Source organism: Plecotus auritus, assembly GCF_963455305.1.
Source record: "Plecotus auritus genome assembly, chromosome: 6".
NCBI classification, from domain to species: Eukaryota; Metazoa; Chordata; class Mammalia; order Chiroptera; family Vespertilionidae; genus Plecotus; species Plecotus auritus.
The window spans coordinates 36,569,691-36,585,220 of NC_137773.1; the positions used below are offsets into that span (position 1 = coordinate 36,569,691).

Sequence of the window (15,530 nt, forward strand, 5' to 3'; positions counted from 1 at the left end):
TAAATTTCTTAAAATAATCAATCATACAACCTACGGCAAAAAACAGTATTATTTGCAGTTAAAATGAAAATGCTTCTTCATGCAAGACTTAATAATGAGTAGGGCTCAAACTCACTGAAACAACACAGTCCACAACAGGCTTTTTAAGAACACTTTCTGCTGTCTCCTTCAGTTTGGACAAAAGCATGGCAGTCACTTGCTCCGTGGTAAAATTTCGTTCTTCCTCCATATATTTCACCTGCAATAAAATGACAAAAGAAAATGAGCAATGTCTCACCATCATCAATGAAGCATTATCTCAAGATGGAATTGAAGCTAGTTTTAGAAACAAAAATAATTTAAAGGTCACTTTTAGCTTTATAACATGTACGTAATACTTAAAGATGAGGACCACTACGTAAACAATGTTGTGGCAACTTTATCAATAAAACCTGAGACAATTTACCTGTGCAGAAGCAAGTTGGTGAAGCTCACCATGAGCTACACTGCCCCTCTGTAAAGGATCTGGTGGTGAACTACTTTACCCTCTGACATACTGTGTGTTATCACCTCCCCAAGATTCAATCTAACCTGAGGACATGGTTTTAGTCCAATTCATTCACTGCTATAGCCCCAGTACTGACAGACCTAACAAAATAAATACTTGGTGAATTAAAGAATGTAATAAAGCTTCCAGAGAGCCTACCCTGGATGAAGTCTGCAACTTTGACAAAAGTTGCAAACTTTGTATGTTGAGAGGCTGCAAGGATAAACCCCACCCCACATATACCCATAATTCCCCAACTACAATGCAGACCAGAAAATGTCACTCTCTTCTTTTAAATCTGCTACGCTATCTCAGCTTGAAAGCTACCTGCTCCTCACTCCCCAGCCCAACCATAATGTACTCTGGTTTAGAGTCTAACAGTTTCTCGTTTTATTGCATGATAAAGATGGAAAAATAACCCTCCCAGTGAGTCTCCTTCTAAGTTGCCTCCTCTTCCCTATTTGTCTAAACTTAGTCAACTCCTCTACCCTTGTACTTGGATCCACTTTACCTCCAGGTATTCTCCCTAGTCTCTTTCTCCTTTGGCCCTTGCAATGCTTATGACTAAATCTGCCAATATTCATCCTATTTCTTTCTTAATAGTAAGTATCCCGTCCCCCCCCCCATTTCTTCACCTCCTCTGTACTCCAGCTTTACCCCTTACTAAGTCATCCAAACTGTTCTGAGATTATTGCCACAGATATCCTAAGCAAACCCAGAGATTATACTTATTAGAATTCATCACTTATAAATTCAACTGAATTCTCAGCTACAATGTCACAATCAACTACCTTTTTCTCTCAATTCTTATCATCTCTTGGAATTTGAGCCTGTTTCCATGATTCTGATTTCTCCAATTGGAATGTGTCAAACACCAAATCTCCTCTCTCTAAACTCACTTGCCTGGAAAGTTCAACCACCCTCCGGGGTTCTTCTTACCACCTCTAAGTGCTAGAGAGACAGTGGAGTGCACCCTTCCCATCCCCAGCCTCTCACCCTTTTTGAATGATCAGTTCACTGCACGCTTCACAAAGAGGATCTTCTAGATATCCCAGAAATATCAAAAACTAAACTCTTTTTTCCTCAAAAGAACATCATCTCTTCCAATCTAATTCATATGTCAAAAGTATGACCATATATCTGGCTAATGACTTAAAAGTGCTGATTTCTTTGACTGCTCTTCCTCAAGTCACACCCTAAAATCGCATCAGTAAACAAGACAGCCCTAGCCGGTTTGGCTCAGTGGATAGAGCGTCGGCCTGCAGACTCAAGGGTCCCGGGTTCGATTCCGGTCAAGGGCATGTACCTTGGTTGCAGGCACATCCCGAGTAGGGGGTGTGCAGGAGGCAGCTGGTCAATGTTTCTCTCTCATCGATGTTTCTAACTCTCTGTCCCTCTCCCTTCCTCTCTGTAAAAAATCAATAAAATGTATTTTTTTTAAAAAAAAAGAGCACATGCCCGGGTTGTGGGCACGATCCCCAGTAGGGGGTGTGCAGGAGGCAGCCAATCAATGATTCTCTCTCATCATTGATGCTTCTATCTCTCTCCCTCTCCTTTCTTCTCTGAAATAAAAATATATTAAAAAAAAAAAGACAAGCAGCAATGGCCACATTAATTTGATCACTATCTGTCAAAGCCATATAACAGTGCCACTGATGGTTCTCAATCAAAATCCAAATCATTGAAAAAAATGCCAAACGGTCTTTACTAGCAAGTTTTTTCCTACGCATTTTCATTATACTATGAAATCAGAATGGTATTGATATACAATGACCTAATAAAATAAAATGCTATATTTTAATCATCAGGAATTATCTTGAGAACCTTACCTTTATACCTGTTAATCCAGTAGGCAATTGCACAATATCATATGCAAGGCTAGATTTTTCTGCCTCCACAAACGGATCAGAGAATGCTCGGCCATGGAATCTTTTAAATCCCTGGACTGTGTTCTTTGCATTGGAAATGATCTAAGAGAAAGGAAAGCTGAGTCAAAAAGTAGAAAGACTGATAGCAATTAAATTAAGAAAAAAGTAATTCAATAGCATCAGATTAAATTAGCAACATTGTAACGCCACAAAGTTTTCTTCTGAGTTTCAGTTTTCTTCAGCACTAAACTTTACTGAATGATGCCTACTAGCCTGTGAAGTGAGGCTTGAAGGGTGAGGGTCTTGAACAAGTAACACAGAGATCAAAGACAGCCCCACTTGTCCTGCTTCTCCATATAAATAGGTCATTATACTTTCAAAAGTATTTTACACCTTAAAATTCCAAAACATTCACACATGATTTTTATTAGCTTTTAAAAATTACTCATAGTTTGTGATTCAATCTTTCCAGGAGTCAGTTTGGAAGTATGTGTCAATTCAGAAACTCCAGTGAAAGAAACTTACCATACTGACAGAGTATCTATACTAATAAAAGGGTAATATGCTAATTAAGACCAGGAGACCTTCTGGACAAAGCCATGGTGGCGGGGCCGAGGCAGAGACGGTTAGGGACGATCAGGCCAAGAGGGAAGGGCAGTTGGGGGCAAACAGGCTGGTGGGGGGGCACAGAGGGGAGGCAGTTGGGGGCGATCAGGCTGGCAAGGGGGGGAGTTGGGGGCAAGAAGGCTGGTGGGGGAGTATTTGGGGGCGAGCCGGCTGGCAGGCAGAGTGGTTAGGGGCAATCAAGCAAGCAGGCAGGTGAGTGGTTAAGAGCCAGCGGTCCCGGATTGCGAGAGGGATGTTCAACTGCCGATTTAGGCCCGATCCCACAGGTATTGGGCCTAAACCGGCAGTCAGACATCCCACAAGGGGTCCCATATTGGAGAGGGCGCAGGCCAGGCTGATGGACAATCCCCCCCAACCCGTGCACGAATTTTGTGCACCGGGCCACTAGTCTATATATATAAAAGGCTAATATGCGAGTGGCCCTCGGGAGTTCAACTGGGAGTTCAATCGCTCGCTATGACATGTGCTTACCACCAGAGGGTGGTGCAGAACAAAGGAAGGCTCTGGCCAGCAGCCGGAAGGCCCCGATCAGCCCTGATCACTGGCCAGGCCTAGGGACCCTATCCATGCATGAATTTCATGCACCAGGCCTCTAGTCCTATATAATAAAAGGCTAATATGCAAATCGACCAAATGGCGGAATGACTGGTTGCTATGATGTGCACTGACCAACAGGGGGCAGACACTCAATGCAGGAGCTGCCCCCTGGGGGTCAGTGCGCTCCCCCAGGGGGAGTGCCACTCAGCCAGAACCCAGGCTCACAGCTGGCGAGCACAGCAGCGGTGGCAGCAGCACTAAGGACCCCTCGGGGGATGTCTACCTGCGGGGAGCGGGCCTAACCCGACAGGCAGACATCCCCCGAGGGGTCCCGGACTGTGAGAGGGCACAGGCCGGGCTGAAGGACCCTCCTGCCCCGCCCCAGTTCATGAATGTCGTGCACCAGGCCTCTAGCTATTTATAATACCAGAAGACTAGAAATAGCCTAAATATGTATGGGTAAATAAATTACGGTATAGCTATATAGTGGGCAAGATTATTTTAGGAGGTTGGAAGACAAGTATCTATATAGTATGACTTCACTTTTGTAGGGGAAAAGCTATACGCTTAGAAAGAGTACAAAAGGTTATGCATTCAGAAACTAAGTGATTTTTGGATAGTGGCAGTACAGTAACTTCCAAATTCCCTATAATATTCTAGCTATATATTTTTTATTTCTCTACAATAAACTTATAATTTACGGGAGGAAAAAACACTGACAAAGACATTCAAAAAATTCAAGATGAACTTGTGCTTAAGATTTACAGACTCCAGCCGAAACCGGTTTGGCTCAGTGGATAGAGCGTCAGCCTGCGGACTGAAAGGTCCCAGGTTCGATTCCGGTCAAGGGCATGTACCTTGGTTGCGGGCACATCCCCAGTGGGGGATATGCAGGAGGCAGCTGATCGATGTTTCTCTCTCATCGATGTTTCTAACACTCTATCCCTCTCCCTTCCTCTCTGTAAAAAATCAATAAAATATATTTAAAAAAATATTAAAAAAAAAAAAAAAAAAAGATTTACAGACTCCTCTTCTTAATGCCGGAGCTAAGTGTACCAAGCCCCAAGGATAAGCTACAGAGCCCCTCTGCATCAGGTATGTCCAAGGGCCCACACAGAAGACCTTTTGTAAAACAATGCCTCCCAAATCAGGTCCTGCTTCAGCAAGCTGCCAAGTAGAAACTCAATACCACAATTAACTATGTCAACCTAGAACTAGGCAGCCAATTTAATATAATAACTATTCTCAATGAAAGAAAACTTTAAAAACAGAAAGAATTCACTGAAATTTTAGAAGAAAAGACATTCAATACAGCTGTGTACTTGCTATCTACTGCCTCCTAAAACATCTTGAGCTTTTTAAAAATAAGATTATAGCCCTAGCCGGTTTGGCTCAGTGGATAGGGCATCGGCCTGCAGACTGAAGGGTCACAGGTTCGATTCCAGCCAAGGGCACATGCCCGGGTTGTGGGCTCAATCCCCACTAGGGGGCGTGCAGGAGGCAGCCGATCAATGATTCTCTCTCATCATTGATGTTTCTATCTCTCTATCCCTCTCCCTTCCTCTCTGAAATCAATAAATATTAAAAAAATATAAGATTATAAAACACCCGGTTTAATTAATAATCAACTGGCCAACCACCATTTTCTTAGGCTTATGAATTTTAGGCCCCTCTGGGTTCAGAAAGAGAGACAAGTATTCATTCTATATTTTGCTCCAGATTGAACCATAAAAAGATCAAATATGCAACTCTTTAATGTCACAGCAACCTCAGACACTCAGGATAACAGAACTCTTGGGATTCTGCTGCTCTGAAACCAGCAAATATGTCAGATTCCTAGTTTACAAAATAAACTAATGTTAAGTTAATGTGCTTCTACAAGTATGCTTTCCTTCCTTGAGAATCTTGATTAACAAGATCTATTCTAGAAACCACAATGACCTTCAATATTAGCAAGAAAGGCCCAACGAGACAACTTTAAAGAGCATTTTAAACATCAAGGAACAAGCAAGTCTTGCTTAAAACAAGTTCTGGGCAAAACACATCCTAGCAGTTTGCATTAAACAGATTAGTATACTGTTCATGCTGTTCATTCAAGTACATGTGAATAGGGATAAGTCTGTCTCACAGATGCATGCACTGCCTACCAGTGCTAAACACATAATGAGCACTCGAATAGTTGCTAAACGGAGGGAGGGATAAACCAGAAAAATAAGTCGTTTTAGGAAAAAACAAAACTCTACCTACCTGGCTTTTAGCTGCTGCTCCAATTGACCGATTCTTAGGACCAAAAGAAATGCAAGCCCTAGAAGATAAAACAACATTTTAGTATATTACATCCAAAATTAATGCAACATTACAGTACATCCACAACCACACCAGGCAAGATTTCTGTCTTCACTAAAAAAACATTTATTTTAACAGCACACAGTAAGTCTATGACTTTAACCTTTACAGTGTTCAGTAAAATTGTCCACAGAATGGGCTGCCTCTTAAAATAATTGGAGTCCTCTCATTTACATGTTGCAGTTTTATGTGATGACAATCTGTCTAAAATACTAGAGATGGACTAGCCAGTCTCCACTATCCTCTTAATTCTTCAAGTCTGATGTTCAAATCCCAACATAAAATGACGTACCCTCATATCAATTCATCAATTAAATGTTGTTTTTTAAAACAACTTATAACTACAAAAAGAAAACAGCCTATAAACCCTGAAAACAACTCTTGTCCTTTAGTATATAAAGTAATTTTTCTAGAACTAGCTTCTGAGGACTCAATTTCTGACACAGAGCTTCATTCCCACTTCCGAACACATTCTTCCAAATCACCAATTCATACACTGCCTGCTGGTTTGATCTATTTGCTGCTTAATTTAGAAAGCAAAACTAAAGCCTGCTTAAAGGTAAACTACTTTAAAATACTATGCTTAAGCTTAAAGTCAGCTATATTGGAGTTGAAGCTTTTGCTATCATGACCCCTATGCATCACTCTATGGTTTTTATTCTAATTAATCCCTGTTACCCTGCATTCCCTTAATTCTCATATATCTGGCTCCTCCCTTTACAGTAGCTGCTTTCTCTTAAGCTACAAGATCAAATTTACTGACACCACCTAAAAAAAAATCCCAAAAGACAAAGCTCTTCCCAGAGTCCATCCCCACTCCCTTAAGGTGGTAAAGCCCACTTCATTCTGCTTTAATTATTATGACTGCATAAATTGCTCATATGTAGTATCTCACTTAATCCCCATAAGCACCCTATCTTATTCCCATTTTATATGAAACTGAGATCAAAATGTTATTAAGTAAATTTATCCAGGGCCATGTAATCAAAAAGCAATGGAGTCAGATCATTTCTCCATACTTTACATTCTAGTTTTGACCTTCTCTATCCTCCCTGGAAGCCTAGTTCTTTCAATTTAACAAAGAAATAGGGCTCTGGAGTCATACTGCGTTGGTCCAAATCTAAATACTTAAATGACCTATTAATTAAGTAGAAGTGTACTTAAATTTACTAGCCCTATGCATATGGGTAGAATGCTGGGCCTCTCTGGGCCTCTGGCCCTTTTCAACCAATGGAATAAATAAGAACCCCTGTGAGCCAATCTCCCAGAGCAGTTATGGTTTAGCTTGGCATCTCATCAGATTTCCTCTGAACCCTACACTCTGTGGAGCTAGAACATGCTGGGCATAGCCCCTCAAGAAGCTCAGCCTGCCTGCAAATGTACCAATCTCTAAAAAATTTTTTTAATATATTTTTATTGGCTGGCGCCATTTTGGGGCTCAGCCCATCTGGTTTTCCAGATGACCTAATAAATTCATAATTCTTTACCACAAAAAAAAAAAAATATATATATATATATATATATATATATGTATATATGTGTGTGTGTGTGTGTGTATGTGTGTGTGTGTATATATATATATATATATATATATATATATATATATATATTTTTTTTTTTTTTTTTTTTTTTTTTTTTTTTTGGTTTCAGAGAGATATAGGGGGTTGAGGCCAAAACCCAGGCATGTGCCCTGACGGGGAATTGAACCGCAATCTCCTGGTTCATAGGTCAATGCTCAACCACTGAGCCACCGTGGCAGGGCTACCAATCACTATAATTTTTAAGTTTTCTGAGTACCACTTAAATACCTCTCCTATCACAGCCTATACTGCCCTTCAGGAAATTGCCCAAAGCAATCTTACCACTCCATTCACTCTCTCCTCTCCTAAGCCTATCGATTAGTAAAACTACATCTTTCTAAAAACTACCAGATCTAATTTCCTAAGGGAGGGCAGTTGGGGGCGACCAGGACAGCAGGGGAGGGCAGTTAGGAGTGACCAGGCCAGCAGGGGAGGGAAGTTAGGGGTGACCAGACCTGCACGGGAGGGCAGTTGGGGGTGACCAGGCCTGCAGGGGAGGGCAGTTGGGGGGAACCAGGCCAGCAGGGGAGGACAGCTAGGGGTGACCAGGTCGGCAGGGGAGGGAAGTTAGGGGTGACCAGGCCTGCAGGGGAGGACATTTAGGGGTGACCAGGCCAGCAGCGGAGAGCAGTTGGGGGCAATCGGGCCAGCAGGTGAGCAGTTAGGCATCAATTAGGCTGGCAGGGGAGTGGTTAAGGGGTGATGATCAGGCTGGCAGGCAGAAGCGGTTAGGGGCAATCAGGCAGGCAGGAGGGCAAGTGGTTGGGAGCCAGCAGTCCTGGATTGTGAGAGGGATGCCCCAGATTGGAGAGGGTGCAGGCTGGGCTGAGGGAGGGACGGACATACACGCACGCACGCACGCACGTGCACGAATTTTGTGCACCAGGCCTCTAGTAAATAAAATATTAGCTATTATTATAACTCCAGTGAAGCCCTGATCTGAGTTTCATACAAAAATATACCTACCGCCCTAACCAGTTTGGCTCAATGGTAGAGCATTGGCCTGCGGACTGAAGGGTCCCGGGTTTGATTCCGGTCAAGGGCATGTACCTTGGTTGCGGGCACATCCCCAGTAGGGGGTGTGCAGGAGGCAGCTCATCAATATTTCTCTCTCATCGATGTTTCTAGCTCTCTAGCCCTCTCCCTTCCTCTCTGTAAAAAATCAATAAAATATATTTAAAAAGTAATAATAATACCCACTTGATATTTATATATATATATATATATATATATATATATATATACACACCTACCAGTATGCTATAAAAATTCTGCTTCACCTTCTCAAACTGTCCACTAAAATCCAGTCATCTTTAAAATCATCTATCCATGAGAAATAAAAAATACTACTTCAATTAAAAAAGAACAATTTAATGGCCAATATGTCCAACAGCACAAATTGAAGGATTTTTCAAACTAAAAGCTTAAAGAAACTAATACGTAAATGTGAAGAAAGATTAAGTTGAATATTAATTACTGCCAGCATTAGAACCTAGTTCAGTTCTTTCCGGTGCAAGCTCACAGTAGAAAATTAAAACAAAGTACAAAGAAAATAAGTTGCCTATAATTCCACCAAAAAAATCTCCCTCGATCCTAGAGGGCTACCATTAGCATTTAGGTGAATACTTCTAATACAGGCATAACTCGTTTACATAACACTTAGTTTTATTGCCCTTCACAGGTGTTTTATACAAATTGAAGGCAAGACTCGCCACCAGCAAAAAGACTATGGCTGGCTTCATGGCAATACTCGCTCTATTGCCATGGTCCAGAATCCAACTCCTAATATATTGAGGTATGCCTGTAAATATAAGTCCTAAAAGAGACTAGATTAAAAAACTCATTCAATTTGTTACTCTTCAACATATCTTCTGAAAAGTCTTCAGTGGTTGAATTATTCCATCATGGAACAAACTAAACTCCCTTGTTCCACAGCTTTCATTATTGAGCCTTCATATACCAGGCAGAGTGCTAAGCATTCTACACTTGGTTCTACTAAATACTCTGAGGAAAAAAAACAAACCTATTTCTGTCCCCATTTTATAATGAAGAACCGATTCAAGGATTCCACAATCATCAGGACTACTGGACTTAAAATCTCATACTTGCAAACTTGAGTACTTCCAACCAAACCATTAAATTTATTCCTATTTCTACACTTTCCCTGAGACTGTCCCAATCCTTTCCTCCATGTATTCTAATCCTATTTGCTCAAATCCCACACCTGCCTTTCCTCATCGCTCCATCCCCCACTGATGTAACGTCTACTCTAAATTCATTTTTTTAAGTCTGTACATAAATAAGCTTTCACTGTGCTTTTATGTCATTTATATTTCCAACTGGAACGGTTATAGCTGTAAACAACAGAACTGCTATCTTACACTTCCTCTATACCAGTGGTCAGCAAACTGAGGCTCTTTGGCCCCTTGAGTGTGGCTCTTCCACAAAATACCACATGCGGGCGCGCATGTACAGTGCGATTGAAACTTCGTGGCCCATGCGAAGTCGGTTTACGGCTCTCAAAAGAAATTTCAATCGTTGTACTGTTGATATTTGGCTCTGTTGACTAATGAGTTTGCCGACCACTGCTCTATACTACACACAAAGCCAAGTACTTTAAAAATGGAAAGTACTCAGACATTTGCTGTTTGACACTACTTTTCCTCCATTCCAAATTACAGGTTGACATTGTTGGAAATTAATTCAAACCAAGTTCAACACTCTGTTCTTATCTTTATTTCTATGACTCTAGTCCTAAAAATAATAATCTTTTTTAAGACAGAGAATGGCAATGATCTCTCTTTCCTGGGTAAGAAATACTACTGACCAAATATTTATGCACATTCTGATTAGGATATTAAGAACAGCTGCTATCCTTAAAAGGTAGTTTCATGTTTGTGTGAGTACTCTCAGAGTATTAGGATGGCTTTTGCTCTACTTTCTTAAAACTAAGAAAATGAGCTTTTCAGAGAACCAATAGTATTTAGATTATCAACTAAGAGATGGTGGCAAAATGATTTGGAAATGGTTACTATATTAGAGTATCCTCTGGTTACTTAGTCCCAAACTATCAAGTACCCAAAAAAGTTGATATCAAACAGAAAAGTAACTCATTTTCTGAGAGACATAGTTCCTAAAGCACAGCAAATTCCTGAGTCAGTAACATTTGCACATTAAAAGCCACATATTTGGGGGGGGGGGGTTGGAGTGGAGGGATTGAGCAAAAAAGAAAGAGAACACATGGACAACAGTGTAGTGATTGTGGGTGGATGAAGATAGAGGGGATAAATGGTGATGGAAAAATAAAATGAAAAAATTTTTAAGCCACATATTTGATGAATACTAAAAGGCAAACTTCTATAGATTGCATTTTACTGTACCAACATATCACTTAATAAAGAGGATTAATGAAAATATAAAGAGGTAATAATGGCAATATTAGCAAATGCTCAGGAGCTATTAACTATATGTCAGACATTATTCTAAATAAACACTTTAATTTAACTCCTTAATCTTCATAACCCCATTAAGACAGAGAAATCATTTATGTTCCTGGTATAAATTAATCTAAGTTTTTGTAAAGTATTATGGCAATATGTACTAAAACTCTAAGCATACATATCCTTTATCCTAGCAATTTCACATCTGGAAATCTATCCAACAAAAATAAAAGTATTAACATGTAAACATAAATATGAAAATCTACTTGTTCAGCCCTGGCCGGTGGCTCAGTTAGAGCATTCTCCCATACATCTAATAGTTGCCGGTTCAATTTCCAGTCAGGTCACATGTCCAGGTTGCAGGTTCCTTCCCAGGTTGAACTGCATATGGGAGGCAGCCAATCGTTGTTTCTCTCCCTCTCCCTCTCTAAAATCAATAAAAACATATCCTCGGGTAAGAATTTAAAGGAAAATAATATCCTCAGGTGAGGAATGGAAAAAAAAGATAACTGATGCCCGGCCGGTGTGGCTCAGTGGTTGACCCATGAACCAGGTTCTGGTTAGATTCCTGATCAGAACTCATGCCTAGGTTTCAGGCTCTATACCCAGTAGGTGGCGTGCAGGAGGCATCATCAATGAAGATTCTCTCACATAGTTGATGTTTCTATCTCCCTCTCCCTTCTGAAATCAATTTTTTAAAAAAAACATTTTTTAAAAAAACTACTTGTTGAAAAACTATTTGTAATGGCAAAATATTAGAAATAATCTGTTTGAGGAAAACATGTCATAGCCATAATACAGAATTACATTATTTAAACAAATTCATATTTGACTCTGAAAAATGTCTAAAATACAGGGTGAGAAAATGCAAGTTTACAGTTGTACACATGCTAAAGTTTATTCTTTTTTTTTTAATATATTTTATTGATATTTTACAGAGAGGAAGGGAGAGGGATAGAGAGCTAGAAACATCGATGAGAGAGAAACATCGATCAGCTGCCTCCTGCACACCTCCTACTGGGGATGTGCCCGCAACCAAGGTACATGCCCTTGACCGGAATCGAACCCGGGATCCCTCAGTCCGCAGGCCGACGCTCTATCCACTGAGCCAAACCAATTTCAGCTAAAGTTTATTCTTGTATTACTATTAATTACTGTATTATTTTCTATACCAAGTATAAACCTACATTTGCCCCGCTGTGTATAAGTAAAAGAAATCAGTTACAAAATACAATATGATCCTTTTTGTTTATACACACACACATACTACATATATTAGTAGAAATCTAGAAAAAGGTATGCAAGGATAGAGAGCAAATAATTGAAGGAAACTTAATTCTAACACTTTATAATTGTGTTTGTTTTTTGTTTTGCTTTTTTAATGTATTTTATTGATTTTTTACAGAGAGGAAGAGAGAGGGATAGAGAGTCAGAAACATCGATGAGAGAGAAACATCGATCAGCTGCCTCCTGCACACCTCCTTACTGGGGATGTGCCCACAACCAAGGTACATGCCCTTGACCGGAATCGAACCTGGGACCCTCCAGTCCCCAGGCCGACGCTCCACCCACCAAGTCAAACCGGTTAGGACCACTTTATAGTGTTTTTATGGTTACAGCAAACAAGTGTTTTGTTAAGTCAAGAAAAAAAATGTTTGTTTAGGAAACTAATGGCAAAGTTCCTGTACATTACTTCTACCAAATTTGTATGCAAGCTTGTATTTTAGTTCTTAAGTGATTTTTAAAAACTACTTTAATATTTTTATTGATTTCAGAGAGAGGAAGGGAGAGACAGAGACAGAAACATCAATGGGCTGCCTCCTTCACATCCCCTATTGGGGACTGAGCACAAAACCCAGGGGTGTGCCCTGACAACTGGCGACCTCCTTACACATTATGCTCAATCACTGGGCCACACTGCCTGGGTGGTGAAATCATTTTTAAAGAATACACTTTTGAAATACACCTGTTTCTCAAATTCACCAATGATTTATAAAATGTAGCTAAGTGCCAGATAATGTGTTAGCTTAGCTGCTGGGTATTGAGCTTTAACAAGACTGTCTTGACTGCAGTTCATTATTAATAGATTAGCGTTACCTTCCTTAAGTGTGTTTAAATGGGAATATTTTGGTGCCTGGAATGGAAGTGTGATGACGGTGCTTCCCAGACTGCTCTTGTAAGAAGGTTCAAACCTGTATTTTTATAAAGTGCCTTGGCGGGTGTGGTTGAGTGTCCTCCCCTGCACTAAAACCTTGCCGATTGGATTCCCAGTCATGGTACAATGCCCCGGGTGCTAGCCCCATCCCCAATGAGGGACCTGCAGGAGGCAGCCCATGGGATATTTCTTTCTCTCCCTCTCCCTTCCTCCCTAACAACCAACAAAAAATTATATTTTTATTTTATTTTATTTGAGCCAGAGGACAGACAACTGGAAGCAAGATCTCAACAGATGGAGGAAAAAATGCTTTATAAGAGACTCCTTTCATAACCACAGCAATTAGACATGAGGGGAAGTGGTGTAAGAAGTCTGAAGCTTTAATTAACAAATCAGCCTTCTTTTTCTTTATTCTTTTAAGTGTTTTTATAGATTTTAAAGAGAGGGAGAACATCAATGTGAGAAACATCAATCCTCAGCCTCCCACACGATCGAGCCCGCGCCCTGACCGGGAATGAACTGGTGACTCTCCGGTGCATGGGATGGTGCACAACCAACTGAGCCACATTAGGAATTTGAAGAAATTATTAATAACCACCCTTTCAGAGAGCAAGAGCTGAACGTATGCATAGTTTCTGGGTGTCGGCAGAGTAATATCTCATACCTTATGCTTGCAAGAAATTCATTCCTCTCTGAAGTGAATGTCTTTACATGTCATACAGATCTAAGAAGAGCAACAGGATGACTTAGATTTAAAGAAAAGGAAGGCTGCCCTGGCCGGTGTGGCTCAGAATGAAGCTTAGAAGATTTTGCCCAAGAGGAAGACAATGGATTGAAAGGTATCTCTATGTACTCAAAAAGTAGATTCTTACTCTAACCAAGGAAAGTCCTGGGTGAGTCCTGATTTTTTAGACCTGTGTCTATACTGGTCCCATAACTTATTATTATTCTAGATGTCAAAATGAACCCCTGGGTCATTCATTAACAATTGTGGACAACACCCTGATTGGAATGTATTACTGTGAAAGTGGATGCATACAGAATAGCAGAAAATGACCCAATGCAGTTTAATATTCTGAAGCTATGTGAAAAAGTGAATGCAAGGATATCAAAAAGGCATCGATTTTATTAAACCCTTTCCTGATTTATGTCCCTACCACCCCAAGTTTGAGATCTCTGGTCCCGCAGCTTGAGCCTCAGGTTCTCTGGCTCCCTCGCTTCCGGGCGCCGCCCCGCCCCCACTCACGTGGGACTCCGGCCGCTCCAACGTCTTGCCGCGGGCAGACGATAGAACCCGTTCAACTTTTATTAAGTGCCGGCTGTGTGCAAAGCTACGAATTCTGTGTTAGGTTCAATGAAAGTCAGTACGCCCTGGGCCTGGTCTCTGCTCGCTGAGAGAGGATCTCGGACCATCCTACATCCCAGGCCTTCCTTCCTTCCACCTCCTACCTGTGCCCTCCACTGGTCCGAGTACCCGCTCACGGCTTCGCTCAGCTGGCGGGCCACAGGGAAAAGGCCTCGCCCCTGGCGCAGAACCACAGAGCAGGTCGCGGCCACTAGTGACCTGGCACCCAGCGGGGGTCCAGTATCCACCGGTCTTTCGGCCCGGAATGGAGGTGATTCCCCGGCCCGTGTTCCTCCGCCGAGAGGGTCGCACACCAAAGCAATTGCTACCTCCCCACCCCCCAGTGCACGCGGCCGTGGCCTGGCCCACACTTACGGCGTGCAGCGGTCGCTGTACTCATTAGCTATGGTCTCGATGCCACCGGCGCGTGCCACAGCAACGTAGCAGCTCTGGAAGCCCAGGTCTATGCCCACCACCGACATGGCGCCGGCTACAGCTCGGGCTCGAGCCCGGGTCTGGCCGGCGAAACAGGACACGGACCCCGGCGGGGATGGCGCGCGGAGAGTGGGCCGCGTAGGCCAGGGGACCGGTGCTAGTGAGGGACGTAGGGTTGCCCACACGAGAGCCTAGGTTCTCGGAAACCGAGCCGCTGCGAAGAGTGCTGCTCAGGCGGGCTCCGGCTCAGCGGCCGCAGAGAGGGCGCCGGGTAGCGGGGGCGGAGAAGATCTCGAAAGATCTCGTTGCGACGAGAATGAAGGTGCAGAGCGAGAACTGCGGAGGAAAAAAAAATGTTCTCGCGAGATCTCCACTCAAGCTCTTCCTTTAGTGATCCCGCCCCCAGTCACGCACAAGCATACGTCAGGTCCAGGCGTGGAGAACCTAGGAAGGTAAAAAAAAAAAAAAAAAAAAAAAAGATTGGGAGGCGGAGCTAGCCGATTGAAGCTGCGCACAGAATCAGCCGCAGCTGCTTTCCACACAGGCCAAGAGGTGGGGAGCACCTCCCCTTCCAAAAGAAAGGAGAGCGGGCTGGAGGCGTAGTACTGAGAAAGTATCTTTGGCCTACTTCTGCCGTTCTCTTTATAGCCAAAGAAACTTCCCGTGGTGGG

General features: G+C 42.2%; 1 protein-coding gene across 1 annotated transcript in view; it reads right to left on the reverse strand.

Annotated features, from left to right (window-relative positions):
* HSPA4 (heat shock protein family A (Hsp70) member 4) overlaps window positions 1–15,220 on the reverse strand; it is a 45,923-nt gene extending 30,703 nt beyond the window's left edge. Inside the window, exons 1-4 of the mRNA XM_080672861.1 lie at window positions 14,800–15,220; window positions 5,806–5,863; window positions 2,356–2,496; window positions 116–238 (exon numbers count right to left, since the gene is read on the reverse strand). Of these exons, the coding sequence (XP_080528987.1) occupies window positions 116–238; window positions 2,356–2,496; window positions 5,806–5,863; window positions 14,800–14,906 (429 nt within the window). The 5' untranslated portion in view covers window positions 14,907–15,220. The remainder of the gene's footprint in view (window positions 1–115; window positions 239–2,355; window positions 2,497–5,805; window positions 5,864–14,799) is intronic.
* Between the last annotated feature and the right edge of the window lie 310 nt (window positions 15,221–15,530).